At 42.6% G+C, this 24,388-nt stretch overlaps 1 protein-coding gene across 5 annotated transcripts in view; it reads right to left on the bottom strand.

The window, feature by feature from the left end:
- cabin1 (calcineurin binding protein 1) overlaps positions 1–24,388 on the bottom strand; it is a 54,322-nt gene that overhangs the window by 29,767 nt on the left and 167 nt on the right. For 2 of the 5 annotated variants that reach the window (XM_034090824.2, XM_034090823.2), the window contains exons 2-31: positions 23,723–23,781; positions 23,518–23,610; positions 23,286–23,399; positions 22,692–22,826; positions 22,395–22,575; positions 22,157–22,286; positions 21,901–22,050; positions 21,174–21,481; positions 20,903–21,083; positions 20,686–20,819; positions 20,386–20,603; positions 20,028–20,100; positions 19,646–19,833; positions 19,403–19,540; positions 18,881–19,069; positions 18,548–18,790; positions 18,293–18,446; positions 18,093–18,208; positions 17,718–17,879; positions 16,621–16,827; positions 16,307–16,452; positions 15,183–15,444; positions 14,577–14,747; positions 10,759–10,848; positions 10,467–10,627; positions 10,164–10,375; positions 7,784–7,849; positions 6,883–7,062; positions 5,755–6,149; positions 4,224–4,337 (exon numbers count right to left, since the gene is read on the bottom strand). In XM_034090824.2, the coding sequence (XP_033946715.1) occupies positions 4,224–4,337; positions 5,755–6,149; positions 6,883–7,062; positions 7,784–7,849; positions 10,164–10,375; positions 10,467–10,627; positions 10,759–10,848; positions 14,577–14,747; positions 15,183–15,444; positions 16,307–16,452; positions 16,621–16,827; positions 17,718–17,879; positions 18,093–18,208; positions 18,293–18,446; positions 18,548–18,790; positions 18,881–19,069; positions 19,403–19,540; positions 19,646–19,833; positions 20,028–20,100; positions 20,386–20,603; positions 20,686–20,819; positions 20,903–21,083; positions 21,174–21,481; positions 21,901–22,050; positions 22,157–22,286; positions 22,395–22,575; positions 22,692–22,826; positions 23,286–23,399; positions 23,518–23,610; positions 23,723–23,725 (4,914 nt within the window). In that variant the 5' untranslated portion in view covers positions 23,726–23,781. Of the gene's footprint in view, positions 1–4,223; positions 4,338–5,754; positions 6,150–6,882; positions 7,063–7,783; positions 7,850–10,163; positions 10,376–10,466; positions 10,628–10,758; positions 10,849–14,576; positions 14,748–15,182; positions 15,445–16,306; positions 16,453–16,620; positions 16,828–17,717; positions 17,880–18,092; positions 18,209–18,292; positions 18,447–18,547; positions 18,791–18,880; positions 19,070–19,402; positions 19,541–19,645; positions 19,834–20,027; positions 20,101–20,385; positions 20,604–20,685; positions 20,820–20,902; positions 21,084–21,173; positions 21,482–21,900; positions 22,051–22,156; positions 22,287–22,394; positions 22,576–22,691; positions 22,827–23,285; positions 23,400–23,517; positions 23,611–23,722; positions 23,782–23,974; positions 24,013–24,388 lie in introns of those variants that run through there. The other 3 variants (XM_071204395.1, XM_034090826.2, XM_034090825.2) reach the window with 3 other exon arrangements.

Below are 24,388 nucleotides of genomic sequence, written 5' to 3' on the forward strand. Positions count from 1 at the left end.
CATGCTGACAACCACAGCGAGGAATTATGCAACACAAGCTTATCTGGATCATTCCTGAACAGCGATATATAGGTTACTTTACGCAGACTCCAATTAATGTAGCCCAGCCAAATGAACAGGAAATGTAGGCCATGATGACCCACATTAGCAGAACCCAGCATTCACCAACAGGCTCATTGAAGCACGGATGAGAGTCTCCTTTGCATCAAGGTGCCATATGTTTAATATTTGATCAACAATATTTCAATTTGGGGCAATCCCCTCTTGCTGGTTATTCTGTCACTGGAGAGATGACTCAAGCACAAACAATAAGTCTATAAAACACTAGCGCAGAGTGATTAGTCTGGTTAGAACGCAGCTGTCGGCTGAAATTGACTTGTCAAAAGTACACAGCTTTGAAAGGCTTTGTTCAAAATCCATCTCTACCTGGGAACAACCGTGTGCTGAACAATGCCTTTCTATCCATTTACGAGTGAAATTACCTCCACTGCTGTTGCTTTAATGAAGCTAACAAAATAAATGGTGGAAATCCAAGCTATATAATGTTCATTCCGAACATTTTCGTTAATGTTATAGCTGCTTAGAACTCATAGACTCGTTAAAAACAGCCATTTAGAATTGTTTGTGTTTGCCTGTGCTCGAGAGAGAGGGCTTCGTTTCAAGGGAACAATAAAGCTCCAACAGTTGGTACGCCAGGGTGGCAGGTTTACCTCCAGAAGGAGCTCTGTGAGAGCCCAGTGGGAGCCAGAGCGATGCGGAGCTAACCTCCAGCTCAGACTTGGCCCACATCGCTTCTGCAGTCTGTTCCCAAAGGCCACATTTTACTCGATAACCTATTCGATCCACTATGTCCAAAATAATGTTCCCAACCAAAATATACCCTGACAAGTGACTTATATGTGACGTTAAGATGATGTGACAAACTGTTTGTATCATCTGCTTGGTAAGGAGAGTCTGAGCATTTAGGCCCCGACACTCATTGACAAGACATAATATCTGCTTCAAGTCAAAAGAGTAAAATCATCTGAAATGCGTGACAGATGACAGATTCAGTAATCTCCTCCACTGGATAACAGCAGAGCCTTGTAATTCTGAGCAGCAGATAATGTAGCACTCTCCTCAGAGCACCATGTATCTAGTGATTCATATTTAGGACTGTGTGAATAGGGTAAACCACAACTGCAGAACGGCAATCATTCGCTCCCAGCCAACATGCAGACAGCTCATTAGTCACAAACGTGAAGACACACTTCAGTGCTTCACAGGTTTCCCTCTGGGAGGCTGCATTAGCTGCTACTGTGCAGTTGTCTACTATGATGAGGCTAACTTGAGAGTAAAAACACGACACATACAAGTATTTTACAGGCACGTTATTGTATGAACTAATCTCTGTGTTTGTGAGAAAGGTATTTTGTATTTTTCCAACAGGATGTTTTGTTTAAATCCAAATCAGAAGTGACATAAACCACTTAAACATAACTGGGACACCATGAAGTAAATTACTTTAGCCAACCGAGAGATATATTATTATTTTCACCTAGTGACAATGATCAATTATGGACAGACATTTCTCAAATAGAACCAGTAGGGTTGTGGGGTAGGCGGTACTCAGCTGGAGATGCTGTTTGACTCAAGTAACAACAAGAATGCTTTGTTTACATCGCAGGATACCTTGAACTCTGTTTATACTAAACATGGCATAACAAGTTCAAAAAGTATGTCGACCTTTAGTCATTAGACGGCCAACCCAAAGGCTGTGTTCCCACTGATTTATTACTGCACTGTAATAAAATCACAGATAAACGATTACAAAAATCCAGTGTAGGGCTGAACGATTAATCGATTTTAAATCGAAATCGCGATTTTAAATGATGCGATTATCAAATCCCAAAGCCTCCGATTTTTTTCTTCTTCTTGTGTGTCAGTCATCCACACCAATCAGAAGTGCTGTGCTCCACATGTACCAGCCATTGTTAATCAATTAGAAGTGGCCCATGATAGAAGGTGATAGACAGATTGATCCAATCACCTGCCAAGTATTTTTGAAAGTGCCTGCCCTCTCCAAATGGCTTCCAATGGAGCTTTAGATGGTTTGGTGAAACAAAGCATCCGAGTCAGGTTAGTAATGTTCCATCACATGTTTTACATCTATTACAGGGTGAATCTTAAACTGAAGCTTGACTTTAAAGCGGAAGTTTCATGTAAGTTTAGTTCTTTCACTCGTAGCTCGGGCTGCGGGGGTGCTAGAGACGGGAGCATGTTGATGCGACCTTCCTAGCCGGAGATATGGCAGCATTTTACAATAAACTTCTGTTGGGTCGCTTAAAAATAAATATCGCAAATTGAATCGCAATATTTGTCAGAAAAATCGCTTTTTTCACAAAATCGTGCAGCCCTAATCCAGTGGTGTCAACACATTTACCCAGCCACGATTGCTTAGCTCAGGTGATAATAATGCTGATTATAATTGCTTCTGGAGCAAGACTTAATTGGCCGATACACTTCAAAAAGGGCATCGTGTCAATATTTAATTTTTGAGCTTTAAATAATATAGTATTCATTAAAGAAAATCCAAGTAGGACTTTCACTTTGAAAGTCAGTTGCTGAAAATCATCAAGCGACTTTGTTTTTTTTGTCATTTTATTTGAATGGGATCATAATCATTTTTTGTTGATTGCATAGAGCAGGGGTGGGGAACCTCCGGCCTCCGGGCCGTATACGGACCGCGAGACCATTTGGTACGGCCCTCGATGTAATTTATAAACACACGCAAAAAAGAAGAAAATTAAAGAAATCTAGACCGCAAAATAATTAAACAAGCGAGTGCCTGTTTTTCCTGGCCAAGGTCAGGGTCCTTGAACACAACACGAGCCTAATGTGTCATCACGTGGTATATGTCTTGTCTGACAGGGGTGTAGTGCTGCCAGAGAGCACCAGAACGCCGCTCCGGCACTTCACAAATTGCAGTACCGATAAGGAGCCGTACACATGCCGCAGTTTTTGCGTGGCTGTGTCTTTAGTTGAAAGCCCAGTGGCGATTTGCTCATCTGTCATACTGATCATACAGTCAATAACTTTGTTGTTATTAGCATCTTACAACCACAGATCCAGTACCTGGATACGGTTCCAGGTTCCTGCTGTGCGGACTGAGGCTGGAAAAAGGAGTCTTTTTTATTATGGTCCTTGGTCTTGGAATGACCTTCAATCAAACCTAAAACTGAGGGCACTTGTCTCAATAGCATGTTTTAAATTGAAGTTGTCTGAAGTCCTTACCACCAGCTGCTCTTGCAGTAATAAGTAGTGTACCTTACTTACTGTCCTAATGTGCACAATGTAGTGACTGCTTTTTTGTTTGCTTAGTTATGTTCTCTGTATTTTTATATGTGTGTGTTATGTGTAACGTTGCTGCCTTCTTGGCCAGGTCAGCATTGAAAATGAGATTTTATCTCAATGCTTTTATCTGGTTAAATAAAAAAATAAATTAGCTAGCTATGCTAACGAATATAAGAAACTTTTTCTACAAGGTAAAGGCACATCTTTATATGATCATTATAGTTATAAAAAAATAAGAGAATAAAGTAAATGGGTATAAAATACTATAACAGTAAAAAAAAGTTTAAGAATACAGTTTAAAAGGGGAGTGATTTGTAAAATATCCATAAAGAAAAATAAAATCTGCTTACAGTTCTGTTTCATATGGATGTTGAGAGATGTATCCATAGATCTCCTAATGTTGCTCTCAAAGTGCACCAGATTGATGCTTTTAACTTCAACATAAAAAAAAAAAAAAATCCTAGAGGAGATTAGGTCCCCCCCCCCCACTTAAATCATGTTCACATGGATATGAAACTAAATACATTTGCACACATCTTGTGTCCATATCTTTCTGTTTTGGTGCACGTGCATGCATCAGAATCATCATGGTAAGATATCTGGATTGAGAGGTTGCTTTTTCTTTGCACAGCATGAAAGAAAGGCCAAATGAATGGGTAGTGATTTTAGTATTTTTAAGCAGAGGTCGATAATTTGTACGGCCCTCGGAGGATGTTGAAAAAATTGAAATGGCCCTTGAGAGGAAAAAGGTTCCCCACCCCTGGCATAGAGGAATGCCAATAACTCCAGTAATGACAGGTTTCTCTCAAATGTTTGGAGCAATGTGTTGACAGTTTGACAGAGAGGAGGGAGAAGGACACATGCTTGGTGATCGCAGTGAACTGACTTACATTGAACAGGTTTGTCTTGTTTCTTTCACAGAAAAGTCCTTGTGCTGGCATGTGCTTCAGCTGTTGCCATGGGACACTGCTTCCTAGCAACACATCTCGGGCCCACTGTAGGTTCTGAGGAGAGAAATAAATAAATAAATAAATGTGAAAATCACATTTATTTACACGCACAACATCATTCCTAATGACAGAACCAAGGGGATACCCTTTTTTACATGAATAGATTGATGGACTATATTTGCATGTTGAATTAACATCTCTCCAAAAAGAAAAAATTAGGCTCATTTGCAATCAGGGAAAGTCAGACCCCCTTTTCACAGCGTGATGACTCACACATCCGTGTCTACGCCAGTGCCCTGTTGGAAAAGATAGCAAGCTAATGCCACTTCATGTTATCTTTCACAGACCCAGTAGGCTATAGCATAACATTACAGGCTCCCTCTCACTCCATGGAGGGAGGGAGGATAGAGCTGGCCAGTCAATGTGAGCGGGAGCGGGTTTTCCTGAGAACAAAAGGGGCACAGAGGCTTTTAACACTGGATGTGGTGGGTTGTGAGGGCAGCTACACAACGTGTGTCATCAGCATCAAATCAACTGACTGTGTCATCGAGTCACAGCTTCTTCTTTGATCCAGGCAGCTGATAACTCCACTGGTGGCAACAACAGAGGGAAACCTTACCACCTGTGTAAGCCTCTATCAAAAGGTTATCTGCATCTCATTCATTCTCAAGGGAGTAATCTTTACCTTCGATCTGTTCATAATATAATAAACACATTTATATTGTTTATATTAGATATTTTACATTTTATTTTTTGTTGTTAATTCTCTATTCCACTTTTTAAAGTATTTTTATTGTAATGTCTGAACACACTGATGCTTGGTTATGTAACCAAATGATTTTCTAAATTGGGATCAATAAAGTATATATCCATCTACATCTATCCATCTACAAATGTAACGTTTTTTTAGCCTTGTAGCAAATAATAAACCATGCTGTGACACACACAGTACTCTGCGGTCAGATGAGCATATTACATAACATAAAAAAAACATTTTCCATTCCCAATCCACCCTTATTGAGTGAGGACAAAGGCTGTATTAAAAAGGTTGGACTAATGGAGTGCTGACAGAAGGATGCCACCAGAGGAAAGCTCTACGCCACGTCTCTGTGCCAAACTGGCTGAGAGAGCACTGCGCTGCCACCCACGCACACCTCTGCCCACCGAGCCTCACAGCCAACACAGGCTGTTTCAGCAACTCCTGCGTTACTGCAGAGTGAACAGACCCACAAGAGAATCCAAGGGGGGGAAGAAAACTCTGATATACTTGACACTGAAATAATGAATCCAAAAGGTCCATGTCAATTGAGGAAATTGAAGCAATTCTTAGCAAACCCAATCTTCTGTAAATGTCAGCATTAATGAGAGGGGATAGTGATTATAGGGTGTATGACTGAGATTTAATGGATGACTTGGCCTTTACATGCAATGAAAGCGGACTTGTGTAATCCGTTAACAGGGATACACTGACCTGATGGGCCTTGCTGTTGTGGTAGAAGAATGCCAGGCGGTACAGACTCTTGTAGTGCTGAGGGAAGCGGCCGAGGCAGAGGAAGAGAGATCCGACGCACATTTCCACCAGCATTCGTCTCTGGTCGCCACGATCTGTGGGCAGGGCCTTGGGCACCTCGATCACCTCGAGGGGGGGCTCTGGCTTCCTCTTCCCCTCACTGGCTGGGGTCTGAGGAGCAGCTTGTTGAGAGTGGGATGGCTTTGGAGGGGTCACTGGGACGGGCAGAGGATGGGGACCAGGGTCTGCTGAGACCTTAGAGGCTGAAGACTCGGGGAGTGTCACCACCACGGCTTCTACCACTTCCTGGATAACTTTCTCATCCGTCTGGATGCCAGAGTGATCTCTATGTGATGCTAAAGATTTAAAGCAAAGACTTTAGGACTTTAATCCAGCGTTGTGCATGTTGGATCAGTTTTCTGCTTGCTTTAAAAGGGTCATTTGTTAACCTTTATAAAATAACCCGTCATCATATTTCCCCAAACTGTCATTATATCCGGAGCCTCCACTTATTGCTTGCTATGGCATTTGCAAGATGTCCCCGTGCCTGGAGGAAAAGGGCCAATGAGAGCAGATGAGTGTTTAAATAACTAACTTTAAAAAGAGAAAGTAAGCTCTTGTCAGTGGGGGGTCGTTTCTGAATGTGGGAGAGAAACTTCTCCCGGAGGGAACTTTGGGATTTTAGCCTTTGCAGAACATTTACATGCACAAAAACCTAAGGGAAACCGCAAAAAAGCCAAACAGGGCCTTTTAACGCATTGATTGAGTGGCATGGACTCCCCTTTGATCCGATTGGTTATTTTTAAATTTGAGCGCAATGGAATCTTGCAAATGCCATGAGGAGCAATAACAGGAGAGAGGAAGCTGTCCACAGATGATCCGTCTCATATACTATGAGGATATTGTGACAGTGATGATACAAAATAGATCATATAAAACATTATTAACTGAACCTGTAATGTCGAGAATGTAAACATCAGACCACCACATCTTACTATGACATTGTTGTATACATTCATTACATTCAGCTAAAATATGTAAAGGTAAATGCAGCCATAAATAAATAAGTCATTTCCAGTCCAAGCGTACCTGTGTCCTCAGATGCAAACTGCCCGTCCTTCACTGGGGTCGTACTCTCTGATGACGAGGAGCTGACTTTCCCAGAAGCAGGTTTGTGGCTGCTGTCCTGGGAGCTGGCGGGGTCAGTGAAGGCATCCTGGGTGGAGTTGGAGTCAGAGAGAATCACCACTTCACTGTCCCGACTGCGCTCTGCCAGAACAAAAACACATCATGGGTCATGCCACCAGTCGCATGGACCCAGATCGAGACATATTAGTACATCCTTTCAGGATAGCATTACAAAATATAATTATAATTGTGTTTTTTCTTTCTAAAAAGTGGGGGTTTTTCTTTTTTTCCAGGGGGGACAATCTTTTATTGATCCAGTTAAGATTACTGTATTGTATGAGTTTTAACCAATTATCCAAAATGTGTAATGGAATATTTTAACAGCATGCTGTATAGGTATTTTTCAAGCTGTTTTTAAAAGCCAAAAATGTCCTGTTATAATGTGTGTGTGGGAGAAATAAATATCATTTTGAAACACGAATAGGTCATTAGCCACAAATCCTTATTAGTGCATCCCTAATGACACATTGTTATAAAAGAGAGATGATTTGTTTTTGTTAGAGGTCCAAAACCAAAATGCCAGCATTCCTCTTAATTGCCATGTTGTGCAACCTCAGCAAGAAAAAAAAGATCCTTGGCAGGGAACTGTTACTAACACAATCAGAAGGGCAATAAGCTTTTGCTATTTCAGTGACTATTGCACACAAGGGGCTTTTCAAAGGATTCACAGTCATCAGCTAACAGGAGAAGTTACTATGGTACTGTAAGGTTTGTGAAAACTGAACACTTCCCGCTAGAATGCACTTCATTTAGGGTTAAAACATCTCCTCTTAAAGAGTTTTGTTGGTTTGAAGAGCAGTACCATTCAGGGAAGCCAGCCACATTGAAGACCTGGGCAGGCAGTAATCATGGTCAAACTCTGGTGAGGCTGTTGAAGATATGGGGAGCTGGTTTTAAAATATAATCAAGAAAAGCCGTTATCTTAGAATTTATATTTTTAAATGTCTGCAATTTTCCTTAAAAATCCATAATTTGTCGTTATGAAAACTGAATAGATGTAATCTCCTTGAAAATGTAGAACCTGATTCAGACACAAACATTCACAGTATGAGTGCAAGTGTTAGGAATGTATTAAGTGTGTCTAAAGATCAATATTTCATCCCAAAATGAAAAAGTAAGGCCTGTGAAATGATCCGTGGATAGACCTGCTGCATCTTTGGCAAAGCAGTGAAGACCTACGAGTCTTGAAAATGCGATTTTACTCAATAACTGATCTCTTGCTTTTCAAATACACTTGAAACATCCCATTTGTAAAACAGAGAATCAGATGTTTTATGTACAGCACAAAAGAAAGAAAACATCAACAGTGAGATCTTGAATGCATTTCACCAGATAATGAGAAGATAAACGTATGTCTGAATCAGATCCTGCACTCTCGTTGTCACCTTTAAGCAGCACTTAAGCCAGAAAAAGTTGCCACTTTCAAGTAAACATGTGCATGGTGGAGGATTTTCTGACTGCAGTTTCAAAGTTGTTTGCCAATTATAGGCCAGCCACATTCTTCTTGAATTGACATTTTCACACTAATTGGTCATAATTGGAAATTATAGCAAATTAGTGGAAAATAGCAAACACATGATTAAGGAGAGATTTTTGAAATATCTAAAAGACTTGTTCGGTCAAGTTAAGCCCACACCAAACTCAAATCACATGAGACCACATGACACACCAGACAATTAAGTGAAGTGTGATAAAAGACTGACGTTATCCGGTCGTGAAGACATTCACCCTGTTAGAACTACATGCATATAAATGGCAAAGCAGGTGGTAAAAGCAAGCAGGCAAAGAGGTAGCAGGCAGGTAGGTAGGTAGGAAGGAATCTGGAAAGGGTGACAAAACTGGCAACATGGGCAATATGGCTGCGTTATTTCCACATTCAAGCTAAAGATGACACATGGGGAGGGGATGTCTGTTTTTGTCATATGTAAAGAATAGTCAGAACTGTTCCTTCCAAACATTATTTTGGTTTCTGGTTCACACTTAATTGCCAGGGTAGGAACAAAAAAAAAAAAAAACCTTGACTTTTAATTCCTGAAATGTAAGTCCAGGCTGCTTTAACTAACTGTGCATGTACATGGCTGTTTGCTATTTTAAAAACATTCTATGACGTGTCTTCTCTGAAATTTGACAAGACAATTATCATTGCATGACTGCAATTACAAGAGTCAACATACAAGATAATCAATGTGCTTGAACAAAAAGGTCAGTTATATTTATCACTGTTCAAACTCTGAACTAGATGTACATTACCGAATTACTGAAAGCACTAATGTACAAGTCATTACTGCATGATAATCTCCGTCTTTATGTGTTTTTCAAAAACACACATTTTATATTTTCACTTCCTGCCTTTATATTGGGAACTGAACACTTTCCTGTTTATCACAACTGGCTTGTAAAGTGCCTCACTTTTTTTGAACAAACATCTCGTTGCATGAATTTAAACTTTTACATTTGGATTTTTTTTGTCTGTAGTTGTTCCAAATGTTTGCTTGGGCATGGCTGGCTCGCTACTTTGTTGTTTGTTTCATCTGTTGTTGATTTGTCTGTTGTACTTAAGGTTAATTTGCAAAGCAGATCTTCATCTCAATAAATGATCTGATTGAAAAGTGATTAGAATAATAATGCGTGTGCTTGCTAATAATTATGTAATCAGTGTAAAAAAAAAAAGACCTGGTTATAATGAGCACCTGATTAGATCTCTGACAATGCAAACCACTCTGTTGAACCAACACACAGGGACGCAACCAATCAGGATCATAAAGAATTAGCAGGCATGTCTCGGTGAAGCTATAGGCTTAAGGAAGTTGTAACAAAGCAAAACTGTAGAATATTAGAAGAGGCAAGATGATTGGTAAGAAGAGAAAATAGGACCAGAAATAAAGCAGCAACAAGAAATGGTTTCTTCAGCGCACACACACTCACACGCACAAAGACACACTCAACCATTCGTTTCAATACTGCTGTTTTGTCAGGCAAAGAAAAGAGTGAAATAATCAGTAGCCATATTGCCCATTTCACCACATCCCAATCACCCAGTGCATAGGGATCATAGTAACTAAAACCAAAACCATTAAGCATGGTGATTAGCAATCTGTGCACTCCCCAATGGGCTTCCTGTCCCAGTGCAGAAAGGGCAGAGAGCCCCACCCCAGAGACAGTGCCTAGGACTGGGACTGTACCATCGGCCTGCTGCTCCTCATGCCGCTGCTGCTGCCACTGCTGCCGTCGGAGTGTTTTGCGTTTGGCGTAATCATGGTCAAACGGCGTGGCCACGTAAGGAGGGGATGTCAGACCTGGGGTGGCAGCGGATGGACGGGAGGGACTCAGGACGTTCCCTGTGCAAACTGACGAGCAATTAAAGTCTTCATCCGTCATGGAGGGGGGTTTCTCCCTGCAAAAAAATCAAGTTCCAATCAACAACAATGTGAATGATGGTTTTGCAGTGTTTGTGTGATTGCTGCTTGGTTATATTTCTATCTTACTTTTCAAGGGACCTAGGCATGCTCGGCATACTCTTCTCTTCCGCCCTGGCAAATGCCCCGGTAGCGGCCTCTACCAACAAATTGAAAAACAGCTCGTGGTCCAGATCAGACACTTCACCCTCTAATAGTTTAAGGGTGGTAGCACTGAGACGGAAATGCAACTGGAAGACAGAAATGAGAAATAAGACGTGAAAAAGGCGTAAATGTGAATGCTTTAAACAGCTATCTTACATAACACAATCAATGTGACACCACTAGAAAGTGTTTGATCCACCGGCGACAGGTAGTTTACCTCCAGGGCTTCCATGGCCAGGTCAGGAGGATTATGGTAGTGGATTTTCCGGGGGTACCTCGCAGCTTCCTCATGCAGATAGTGTGCTGCCTAGAGATATAAAAGGGACAGTCACCAACCCGACACAATCATCTGTTAAGGTAAAATGGAGGCAAGGCGTGCAGTAAGGAGTAGAAAACGGCCATGTGTGCTGCCTGGCATCATGGTTCCCTGTGTTCACACTGCCCCCCTCATCCTCTGCTGACCTCCATGACAGCGTGTTTCATACAGGTTCATGTGCCTCCTCTGATCTAATCACAACAACAAAGCGATGACTAACTCCATGCATTGTTCTCTCTAGGAAAAAAACTCATTTTGCGAGGGTGGAAGGGCAGCGGCCTTTGTTTCTGTAGGCGGGTTATGAAACGACTCCGGAGAGAGCTTAATAAATGGCTGCAGTCAACTTCATACCAAAAGATTTTTGAAATGACTTTTTCTACGGTTATCATTTCTCTGATGTTAACCACCAAGAAAGGTATCTATTAAATGTAATTGTTTCTTCCTATCAGACTGAATTCTATCAATTATACTCACCTAAGAAAATCTCCCTGAACCTTATGCTTTTGTATTTTAGCTGTGTGATAGCCGTATTCTTCCAGCTATAAAATAAATACGTACAAGACTGTTGCATCCTGATCATAACGGAGACATGGCTCCACCCACTTATCCCAGACGGAGCCAGTGAGCTAGCGGGGCGAAGAGCATACCGCTGGGACAGAAACATCGACTCTGGTAAAAGCAGGGGAGGGGGGTTATGCATTTACGTAAATAACAACTGGTGCAAGGATGCCATAATCATGGACAGTCATTGCTCTTCAGACCTGGAGTACTTGACGGTGAAATGCAGGCCTTTTTACCTCCCTCGTGAGTTTACCGTTGCCATAGTAACAGCTGTCTACATACCACCAGATGCTAATGCTAAAATAGCGCTAGGCTACCTGCACAGTGCTATCAATTCACAACAAAGCACATATCCCGAAGCCGCCCATATCATAGCTGGTGATTTCAACCATGCAGACTTAAAGACAGTTCTCCCAAAGTTTGTACAACACATAAAATGTGCTACCAGGGGTAAAACACACTGGATAAGGCCTATTCAAACATTAAGAAGGGATTTAAGTCTGTACCACTACCACATCTAGGGCAGTCAGATCACCTGTCCATCCTTTTAACCCCAGCATACACCCCTGTCAGGAGGAAAACTCAACCCACCACAAAGACTGTTAAAACATGGCCTGAAGGAGCTTCCTCGCAGCTACAGGATTGCTTCGAAAGGACTAACTGGGATATTTTTGAGGTTCAGGACTTGGAGGAGTACGCATCAACTGTACTCTGCTATATACAGAACTGTGTGAATAATGTGACTGTTGAAAAACGTATTCAGATATACCCCAACCAGAAGCCCTGGATGACGAAGGAGGTCAGAGCTCTCCTCAAGGGCCGAAACATCGCCTTCAGGTCTGGTGATAGTGCTCAATACAGTGCAGCTAGAGCCAACCTGAAGAGAGGCATCAGGGATGCCAAAGTAGCCTACAAGAGGAAGATTGAGGACCACTTCACCAACAACGATCCACGACGGGTGTGGCAAGGTATACAGCACATCACCAACTACAAGAACAATAACAGCACAACGGTTGACGGGGACGCCTCACTGGCAGAGGAACTTAATTGTTTCTTTGCTCGTTTTGAGGTCAATGCAGTCGAGACGGACACAACAACCTCACCAGCATCCAACAGTCACACCCTCACTGTGCAGGAGCATGATGTGAGGCGTGTGCTCAGAGCGGTGAACCCGAGGAAAGCTGCAGGCCCTGCTGGCGTGACGGGAAGGGTGTTGAAGGAGTGTGCAGACCAACTTACGGAGGTCTTCACAAAGATCTTCAACCTGTCACTCTCCAAATCCATCATCCCTTCGTGCCTGAAGTCTGCCACAATCATCCCTCTGCCGAAAAAAAACATCATCTCCAGCCTCAACGACCACCGTCCGGTAGCACTCACACCGCTCATCATGAAGTGTTTCGAGAGGCTGGTCCTGCAGCACATCAAAACCATTCTCCCACCCACCTTCGACCCAAATCAGTTTGCGTATAGAGCAAATAGGTCTACAGAGGATGCCATCGCCACTGTTCTTCACAGTGCACTGTCCTTCACAGTGCACTGTCCCACCTTGAACACCAGGGGAGCTATGTGAGGATGCTCTTTGTTGATTACAGTTCTGCCTTTAATACAGTCATCCCGGGAAGATTGGTTTCCAAGCTATCTGACCTAGGATTTTCCCCAAACATCTGCCAATGGATTAAGGACTTCCTAACTAACCGCCCCCAGACAGTGAGAATAGGCCCTCATCTCTCCTCCACACTCACACTCACACTCAGCACCGGTTCACCACAAGGCTGTGTGCTGAGCCCCATGCTCTACTCCCTGTACACCTATGACTGTGCGCCCACTCACCCCACCAACACCATCCAGAGACTGGCAGTGTGGTGTTCAGATAATAACCTTGTTCTGAACTCCATAAAAACAAAAGAACTCATTATAGACTTCAGGAAAAACAGCACAACACCAGATCCACTGTACATCAACGGCAACTGTGTGGAAAGGGTTCCTGCCTTCAGGTTCCTCGGCACACACATTGCTGAAGATCTATCCTGGTCTATCAACACCACAACATCTGTGAAAAAGGCCCAGCAGCGACTCCACTTCCTGAGGATCCTCAGGACAAACAACCTGGAGGAGAAGCTTCTGGTGTCTTTCTACCGCTGCTCCATAGAGAGTGTGCTGGCATATTGCCTAACCACGTGGTGTGCCAGCTGCTCAGAAAAGGACAGGAAAGCCCTTCAGAAGGTCATCAACACAGCCCAGAAGGTCATCGGCTGCTCACGGCCTTCTCTGGAGGAACTCTTCAGCCAACGTTGCCTCAACAGAGCAGGCAAAATAATTGCCTGGACACTTCCCGTTTGCTCTTCTGCCCTCCGGTAGACGCTACAGGTCAATTCAATCAAGAACAAACCGACTGAAAAACAGTTTTTACCCCAGAGCCATACGAGAACTGAACACCGTCAAACGCTGAACTTAACAGTTATAACTTCCAACTGCACTACTTTTTAATAGTTGTATTAACTTATTAACTGATCGACATCAGAGATGCAAAATATCATCCCCGTGTTTTTTTATATTGTAAACTGTATTTAAATAATGTGCGGGCATGTATGCATGTTGGTATGGATGTGTGAGCATGTTTAATGTGTATATGTTTATATAGATATATATTTATTCGTTTTATGTGGAAATGCACTGTGAGGATTGCTTTTTTAAATTTCGTTGTACCTGGTGCGATGACAATAAAGGAATTCTATTCTATTCTATTTTTTAAGATCTTGAGTTACATTTGAACACAGGTTCCAGCTGACACGTTTTATTGGACCCCAGAAGAAATGAACATTCAAAAGAATGTATCATAAAACATAATATAGTGACCCAGTTGCACTGCACCCATACAATCTCGGGCAGAATGACAAACCCTAAACAACACAGAACGTGCCTGCCTACAGCTGCAAGCATAGCATAGATCTTATGAGAGATTAACCAGCGGTAGCTGCCAGGCTAACAGCGATAAGATCAGACAGGCCATGCCAGAGCCTACATGTCATCCACATGACTTCTTTATATCAGACCTTGACCTGTGCAGAGAACAAAGCGTCTTGTCCTCATTGTTTAATGCCACTGGCAGTCAGGAGGGAATGAAACAGAACTTAAGGTTATAACCTGAAGTTGTTTACCTTTTTGTAAAGCTGCAGATATTCCACTGGAGACTGTTTGCGTTTCTCTGCTATCTTCCCGAGCATGTAGTGAATGAGCCACTCTTCTTCGTCACTGTCACCCTCACAACGGGAAGCTCCCTGGAAACACTGGGAGGCTGTTTCCAACATGGAGTCTCTCCTTTCTTCCATCTGAACACACACACACACACACACACACACACACACACACACACACACACACACACACACACACACACACACACACACACACACACACACACACACACACACACACACACACACACACACACACACACACACACACACACACACACACACACACACACACACACACACACACACACACACACACACACACACACACACACACACACACACACACACACACACACACACACACACACACGTTTGAACCTTGATGAGTTATTTAGATGAAGGCGACAGATCCATTTATGTTACAGCAAATCCACATGTGGAACAGGCAAAAGTGACAGCATGTGGCATCTGTTAGGCTCACACAAGGAACATTTGACATTAAAACTCAACAAAAACTGACAAGTGACTACAGATGAGGAACAGGACACCTCTGTTAACATGTCTCACCTGTTTAACCACCTCTGGGGGGAGCTCGTTGCGCCACTGCTTGAGCTGACGAGAAGCAAATGTATGCAGCGAATATGAAATGGTGCCGTACTCGATCCACAGAGACAGGTTGGAGCTGTCTATTTCCAGGGCCCTCTTAAAGCAGTGAAGCACTGCCTGAGAGTGTTTCCATATAGGAACATCACTTTTCAGCTCATTGGAGTTGAGCTTTTCCTGAATACGGCTGGCCCGAGCTAAAGCCATTCCGGCCCAGGAGTCAAACCTGAGGAGAAATGTTTGCTTTTAGTAAAAGATCTGTAGTATGCATCTGTACTGTTTTTGTAAAATACAAGACACACATTTGCTAATACAGTGGAAACCGCTTACAGTGTTCAAGTCTGGATCAAATTGATCACTTTACCCGTATGATTATTTAACAAATATTGTTTTGGTTTTAATAAAATATCATGCAGATTATCATATTTTTGTTAATTTATTACATGATAAGAAGGTAATGGAACAGACTGCTTTGGTATTTACTGGCTCGCTGCCAGTTCTTCTGCCTGCTCTTTCGCTCGGGGCCTTCTTAAATTAAGAGCGTTATCTTTCATTTATTTATTACAGTAGTTAAAAAAAAATTATGTATATTTTGTCCTTAAAAGGAACTAACGGTACGTCCGTCCACACGGCAACGTCGCGTGCTTCAACGCTTCCTATACACTTAGAATGGGGTAACGTCACGCTTTGGCGAACTGCATTGTGGTTCCGTCGCGTCGCTTTGCCTCCGTTGCTCGCTTCGAAAGTTGAGAAAAGTTCAACTTTTCAGGCGTCGTTGGAAGCGCCAGCCAATCAAACCGCGTGCTTGTGTGTCCGGGGCGGGAGATTAATGTGATTGGTTGTTGGTCGCACGCCAGACACACCCACCGGCAAGCTTCAACGCGACGCTGCCGTGTGGACGTACCGCAACACTGTTATACGACAGCTTAATGACTTTTCGGAAATGAATAAAAACAGGATGTATTCTGTTTCAAGCTTATGGATCCACAGCAGTGGTTGATAACTGTAACTGTGATCACTATAATTGGTTTCTCCTGTATTCATAACACATAGATGCTTTGTGACACTAAAGCAAAGAAAAGACCTACCTGTTGGGACACACGCATATGTCATGCATGTAGAACTTGATGGCTTTGGACTGCTCCTTGTTCTTGAAATGGTAATCAGCCAGCAGGTAGAACATCTCATCGATGATTGGAGGAGCAGGAGCACTACCCTCAGGAAGACAAGGGGCCTGAAAAATATATAAATTAAACATTACTTTAATAACCATGATTCTTAGGGACAAGCCTGCAAATGAAGCTGAAGGAATGACGGGCACAGAGACAGAGCAGAACTCAGCCCTCTTTAGCCTGTGTGAGTCACTGGTGTCTCCACAGTCAGTGTGGCCTCACAAACTGACCTTTTCTGCCATGCCCTCAATGTAGGCTGCCACTTCATCCATGGTGAGGACAGGGGTGTCGCTTGTGGGGGCGATACCAGCAAACCTCCTCAGCAGATTGGCCAATTCAGCAGACACTGTGCTTGTCTTATAGCTGTCAAACTCAGGCAGTGACTTAGGTTTGAAATACTGGAACATGAAGAGGGCATCACACCACAGCAGCTCAACCTGCAAACCACCGATTGAGTCCACAGAAAAGCATTAGTGTCAACATGCATTGTGTTAGAGAGCAACAGACAAGAGAAATTAAGTGGTATGGAGCTTTTCTGGGGACGCTCCTGTTGCCCTGTGATGTTGCATAACTACAGTCAGTAGCACTATTACAAAAACGGTGGCAATGACACCCCCCTTGTGGCTGGACACGTGCATTACAAAAATACAAGAGACCAGGGGCTGTATCCACAAAGCTTCAGAATGCATGAGATAATAAAGGAGTGGAATTGTTATTTAAGAGTTATAATGTAGCTATTCAAAAATAATCTTTAGGGTCGATATGACCTCAAAAGGTGAACAACGATAGATCTACATTTTGCTGGTGGGTGGAGTGCTGCAGGTTGATCCAACGTTTTTTTTACATTCCTCACTAATGCTTTTTCGTCATTAATGCCCTTTGACCCCCTCAATTGACCCCAGGCGTACTAACCATACAAGCAAACAACACATTAATGGAAAATGCAGACGTCCTCGGTGAGTGAGGGTCAACGAGGGCAAATGATTGCGTCATTGGCAGTCTCTCAAATCTCTTTTTGCCAATACATGTGAGCAATCATACCAATTAGTCAAAGCCATGCGCCATTTTCACCACCTCCTCACTATTTCACCGCCTCTTCAACACCATTTGTCTTTTATCTTTATAGCAGCCATTTTAGATTATATAATACTTTGGTTTAAGAACAACAAGCTGAGCTGTATTTGATTTTTGCATTTTGTAATTCAAAAGAATCTCCAAGCAGCATGAAAAAATGATGATGATATATATATATATATATATATATATATATATATATAAAATAAAATGTATGACCAGAGAGAAGTTTAGGAGCATGTGAGTGAGTGACCTGTGGAGACGAATGATCCTCAAGGTAGCGGGCCTTGCTCTTCTTACTGGGGTAAGCATATAGGCAGAAAAGGGACTGCTCCAAAGCCATCTCCAACTCTTCTTTGTAGGGGTGAGACGCAGTGCTGGAAGAGGCTGCAACCTCTTTCTTCAAAACTTGAACCTTTACAAAACATAAGAAAAAACGCCCGGTCAAAGTAGTACATACAAGTTATTCTAGTCACACTATCACAAAGACATTTTTCAGGGCTTCATTTACATTATTTAAAAATGTACTAGCAGGAATGTACCGCAGCCATGTTCTCAAGCTGTGCATTCACATATCACCTTGGTGGTAGTATAGTATGTGTAGAGAGAAGTCTATAAATACACTTACATAGAACTTGAGCAGTGCGCCGTCTGAGTTGCAGCACATGGAGCGACGGCCGAGATACTCATGGGCCGTGTTCAGCAGCATCAGGGAGGAGGGCAGCATGGGAGTGTCTGAGTTCTCTGAAAATGAGACTTGAAAGGGTCACTCGGTGTAACAACTACCAAGGGAAACGGGAAGGCATTAAAAACAAGAGGACAACAAACCTTCATCACCCCCCACAGGGATATGCTGTCGAAGCATGCAGTCGAAAGCAGCCTCCTCATGTTTGATAATGCGATACAGGATAATCCAAGGCAGGACCGAGAAGAAATAAGGGTCCTTGGGATCGTCGGAAATGTTCATGCTCATGTCAATCAGCTGAAAACACACAAACAACAGATTACAATTCCAAAGAGGCTGATCAGTTTCTACTCATAGTGTCAAATAAAAAGGTTTTTTGGCTTTGGCTCCCTTCTTACCTGAATGAGATTGTTTGCCAGTCGAGCCATACTGGAGAGGTGAGGGATATTGCTGAGAATCTCTGAGTCTGTGATGAAGCAGACCTCGGTGCCGTCCAGCAGCTTCCCGATGGTACTGACCCACTCCTCCTTACTGGGGGACGAGTTGTTAGGAGCAGAGTTGAGCTGCTGCAGGGCTTCATTCAAAGCCAGCTCGCTGTACTCCAAACACTGCTGGTAGTCCTCAAGCCTCAACAGCGAGTCCTAGAGTTCAAATTCAGGGAAGAAGTGTCAACCATCACACATTTCAAAAGATCTACCAGGTTCAATGGATACTGATGGAGAGGATCTAACCTGCAGCAGCATCAGCTGAGCAGGCCGCTCTGGTGCTGAGCTCACAAACTCCAGAGGTTTACTCCTGCCGCCGTAATTAAGGGTGGGCTGCAGCAGGCGCACCACAGAATCAAAGTCTGCAGACTCAAAGAGACGCTGGATCTCCTCCAAGGACTGACAACGCTCCAGAGACTTCAGCCTCTTGTCAATCTGTCCATGGGGATAGACAAAACCAAAAAGAGAAAAAACTGTCAAAACACAGCGACAAGATAATCAAGGGACTTATATCTATTTAATAATTTACACTCGTGCTTAAAAATCAAACAGGGAAAAAAACAAAAGCTGGGTTTTTTATTTAATTATTTGCATGATTTAGCATAATACACTTTTTTTTTTAATAATAATTGCAAAAGTACTGCTAATATTTTTTTTCTCTATTAAAGTTAGACTTTAAAACACTTTTTATATTATTATATTATACTTTGTTGGAAATGAGAGGTCATATTGATGGAAGATAGGTGGTTTGTCAGCCATCGCACTGACCTCCTCCACAGAGATCGCTGCGTCGACACGTAGGTTAGGCAGGCTGATGGTGTAATGTTTCCCTTCAGGAGTCTTCGGTTTGCTCTGCAACAGACCTACACACACATCATAGCTCTCCAGGGCTAACTCCATGTCTCCCTGACAAACACAAGAGAGACAGACTTACAGTCTCATCTGGCAGAGTTGGAGGGAAAGGACCAAGTTAATAAAAAGTGAAGCAAAAACAAAAAATATAGACTTTACCTGCAGGGCCAAGAATCGTGCCTTGAGCCAATAGACGCGCACCATGACACCCAGCCAGTCTTCCTCGAACAAGTCTCTCTGGGATGAACCTAAGGCTAGGAGTAACAAATCATTTTGGAAGTGCTGCCCGGGGAACTCTGAGTCAGCCGCATCACTGCCGGGACAAATGTTGCTTCTTCTTGTAGACACTAGACAAGGAAAATAATATATAAAACAAATATAAACATGTTGTAACACACAAATGACTTTCCAGGATATAGCTATTCATTCATGTCACTGTGTTTAGAACTGTAATTGCAGTGCCCCCTTCAGGCCAATCTAGTCCAATTTATTAAAATCAACAGGGGGCCTCAAAATGGGGGCTTAGCTCACTGCTACTTACCAGCCTTCCCTTTGGCGTGTCCCCATTGCTCCAACTGCAACTCCATAGATGCTAAGCTCATCTCCAACATTTCCTGTAAAGGTAGCAGATATACAGTCACATATTAGAGTTAGCTGTGGGGGCATCATATGAGGCCAATTCGGATAAAAGGCTATAGTTCCCTGGTTCCAATTCAAGAAGATTTAAAGCTATATTAGAGGCTGGAAAAAGCAGACTCTTTAAAAAATGTGATACATATCGAGTCTGAACATATCAGTACTACCTGGGACAGTGCCAATGTTTTAAATTGAACACGCACTTAAACGTCCTTAATGAAATAACAATCAAAGTTCAAGTAAGCATTTTTCTTGTCTGTTACCCGGATGTGTTTGTTGGTGCAGTCGCGAAGCAGAGGGTTAGGAAGCCCCCCGCTGTGCTTCCTCCAGGTCTTATAGACCTCCAGTACCACAGCAGTGAGGCCCCGGGGCCACTCCATCGTAAACTTCTGACCCACTGCCTTCAGATAGCGCATCATCACGTCCAGTATACCACCATTGGTCATGTTATCGAGCAGGAAGTTGTGGACATCCTGTTGTTCTGCAGAAGGAAATGTGCCGTTTGTTAAAACGACAGAATCAGCAACATGGCTCCACATTTTAAATGCAAATCCACTACTAACCATTTTCCATGTATTCAACTGATTCAGCAGGCAGGCAACTCCCATGTAAAGGCTTCATGTCCTCCTTCCCATCACACTGTGTCTCAAGATTACTCAGACTCTCATCATCATTATCAGGATCAAACTTCTTTAACCTAAGACAAACCAGTAAAGTCTTTCAACACAATTATAACAAGACATATATTTATGTATTGTACAATAGTTGAGTGTGAGATACCTTGAAGGTAGGTATTTAAAAAGCAGTTCCTGAAAATCAATCTTCTCTTCCTTCTTGCATTTTGTGTTTCGAACACGTGCTGAGCGTCGCTTGGCCGTGTCCCCACTATCTTCTACTGCCACGCGTTTCCTCTTTGGAGCTTTCTTTACTTTATCTGACATTGAAACGTCCATGGCAGTAGCTGTAAACATACAGTAGGAAAATAAATAATGATTATATATTATTATACATAGGCAGGTCACATCAACATTTCTCTTTATAAGCGACTGACCGACAATGGGAGCAGAAGTGGTGACCTCCACGGTGGTGTGGGCAGGTGTAATCTGAGGCTGGGCGCTGGGTTGGGGCAGCACTGCAGGCTCAGGGAGGGGCATGGGGGGCGGGGGGGAGCTGGGGCTGCTGCTCAGCACAGTGGGCGGGACCACGCTGACAGGGCTGCTGGGCTGGGGGAGGTTCTGGAGGAAGTCTGGGTCCCGGTACTCCGATAAGTCAATTCTGCGGCCAAGACTCGGGCGTGGTGACTCACATGTGGTCTGATGTCGGTACATCGCAAGGAGGCTTTCACCCACATGCTTCCATCTGAGATACAACAACAGTGTGTTTATATAAAGGGATGTCACTTATTCACTGTAAGAAAGAGCTTTGGGCAACCGTACATTTAGTGCTGAAACCCTTTACTTCAATATCAGTCGAGGTAAATTAAGATTTTAAGGAAAATATATACTGTTTCTGCATTTTCTAGCAACACTTTTCTAAGTATTAATTAGTCCATTGTCACAAAGAAAAAGGGCATATAAAGAATGCATTCTATGTTTAAATTGCAATAAAGTTGTTAGATATTGTAATAAATATACTACTTGCAACCAAAATATATTAAAACTATAATAAGTTCTGCTACTAAAACACAGCTTGTTGAATATTATTACCAAAATTATTCTGTTGAACAAATTTAGGCTAAACCACCCAGACAGAAAGAACAAAACGTTCGCAGCACTTACGAGAGGCAGCGGATGGGCTGAATCAGGACAAGGTCTGGTTTTGGTTCACAGTGAGAGAGAGCCTGTCGGCGCTTTCGTAAGTCGAGTGCCTCTTCCACAATGGATTTGCATTCCTCCGTCTCCACTTCCACATAGTGAATAGACATATCACTGAAAATTAAGCACATCACAGAGGTTTGTCAGTGATGCAAACTTGTAGAGCTTCATGTAGGGAACATTCAAAAGAGATGGAGGAATAAAAAGTGAGCGGCTTCACCATTTCATGAACATCTGCATTGTGTCCCTCTTCAGGCAGGGCTGCTCCTCAAAGATTTTCTCCTTCAACACCAGGCCTTTAGTGTAACAATGGTCCCTCTCTAGGGCTTTGGCGATGAAGTACAAGCAACCTGGGAGAATGTGTGCAGATAACAGTTACGTTGATTTCTATACTTGAGTTCTTACATTGTTAATGAGAGGATACAGAGCAAAGGGGATTATAATGAAGCATTACATACAGGTGTAGTCACTGAGTGTATAGAGAATAGTTATGAGGTTGTCCAGGCAGGGCCAGTGGTCTGGGTTACAGTGCAATCCCTCCTCAAAGGCATGTCGAGCAAGTGGAATGCGCACAAGTCGCACAGCCACCTGACCGATTTTGTACCACATGTTTACGTCAGTGGAATCCAAAATAACTGCCTAAAAAAAGAGCAAAGCAGAACATAAGGTTAGTACTTTTATTCATGTGTATCTAAATGACGCATGTAGTTGCACAAATCTGACCTGCCAAACTGGCACCATTTCCTTTGATTTACCTCCAAATAGAACTCCATAGCTGTCTCCAGGTCATCCCGCAATGCAGACATAGTAGCCAAGTTTTTGAAAGTAGAATATTTCAACATCAGTCCAGGATGCTTGAGTCCCACTTTGTGATCATCCGAGGGCATAGCCTAAAATGATTAGAGAATAAAAATCTAATTTGGCACCAAACACAGAGCAATGCAGAATTCTCTTGCAGTCAATCAATATGAATGATTACACACACACAGCTTTTGTACATGAGCAGGGTTTGTCCCACCACAAAGCCAAAGTTGAAGTGCATATTGTGAATCATATATTTGGCGTATCATTGCAGCAAAAATAAAATGTAATATTTGGAAGACATGTTTAAAACGGATTCAAAATGTATACTTATAACAGTCTCACCAAGTAAAGAATAAGTGACGTCATAACTGTTTCAGCACCAGTCCCTAAAAGCCCAGAGGCCTGTGGCAATGTGTGAAATATCTTACCTATATATACACTAATCAGTATTTCATTGTTGTGGATAGGACTTGTATTGTATTAAAGTGTTATTGCTGTGATATTTTGAGAGTCTTGACAGCACTATATAATGAGTGATATATTACCTCTTTGAGCAGTGGAGTCTTGAGAAGCTCATGATAGGCCCTGGCTGACTCCTCAAACTTGTCATGTTTTTGCAGATCTAAAGCTTTGTGATATAAAGCAAATGCCTCAGCTTCCTGTTGACAGAAATAGAAGACCAATCAGAAAACCCATTTAGATGTACAGAGGCAAAAAAAAGGTCTGCATCAGCTGTGCAGGCCTAATCTTGCTGATTCATCCGCACACAATCTGTACCTGAGCCTCTTTTGTCTGACTCTTGTTACTTCTCAAGGGGTCTTGGGACTCATCTGCAGCTGTCGAAGCAGCATTCAGCGCTGCTATGCGAATCTGTAAAGAGCACAGAAAAAGTAACAAACCCCTTTAGCAAGCAGATCCATAACTCCTGTTAATATACATCAGGATTGGGAACGACGATGCATTAAATTATTAAAAGCCTTACCATTTTAATATGTTGTGATGAGACCTTCCACCTTCACGGTTTGTAGCTTTTGCTGGAATCTACACAGATGCATGGAAAGCAAACAAAGATAGGAAGAATGAAAGCAGGCAGGACATCAATTCAGCAAGAAAGATTAGACATAACGTGGAAAACCGTATAGAGAAAAACGTTCGATTACATTTCACAACACTGCTGCGACAAAATCATTTCCCAATTTGGCATGAATTAGGTATCTATCTATCTATCGCTTACCAGTCTAAAGGCACTGCATTATTCATTAAGTTTGTGCCGTTTTGAGTGTATGCTAGAGCTTTGTTCGAGAAGAGAAGCGAAAGGCAACCCTGCTGCTGTCAACTGGTATCACGTAACACAATCATAAATCTTGGGACCGGCTAGCTAACCTCACCAAAATGCAACTTAAAACTTAGCATAGTTAGCTTAGCTCTGCGGTGGTGCATTGCTCCAGTCTGTGGAGCAGGTATTAAGCTTCACCGGTTGTTGTTGTTGTTGTTGTTATTATTACGAACAAAACCCTGGAAAGCATGCTTAATATAGATCGCTGACATGCTAGCAGATTCACCTGGCTCACATTATTGTCTCAGTTAGCTGGTATTAGCCGATCATATGAGCTAACGTTAGCTGGTGTTTCACCGGGTGACCATCACT

Source organism: Pseudochaenichthys georgianus, chromosome 9 (genome assembly GCF_902827115.2).
Source record: "Pseudochaenichthys georgianus chromosome 9, fPseGeo1.2, whole genome shotgun sequence".
NCBI classification, from domain to species: domain Eukaryota; kingdom Metazoa; phylum Chordata; class Actinopteri; order Perciformes; family Channichthyidae; genus Pseudochaenichthys; species Pseudochaenichthys georgianus.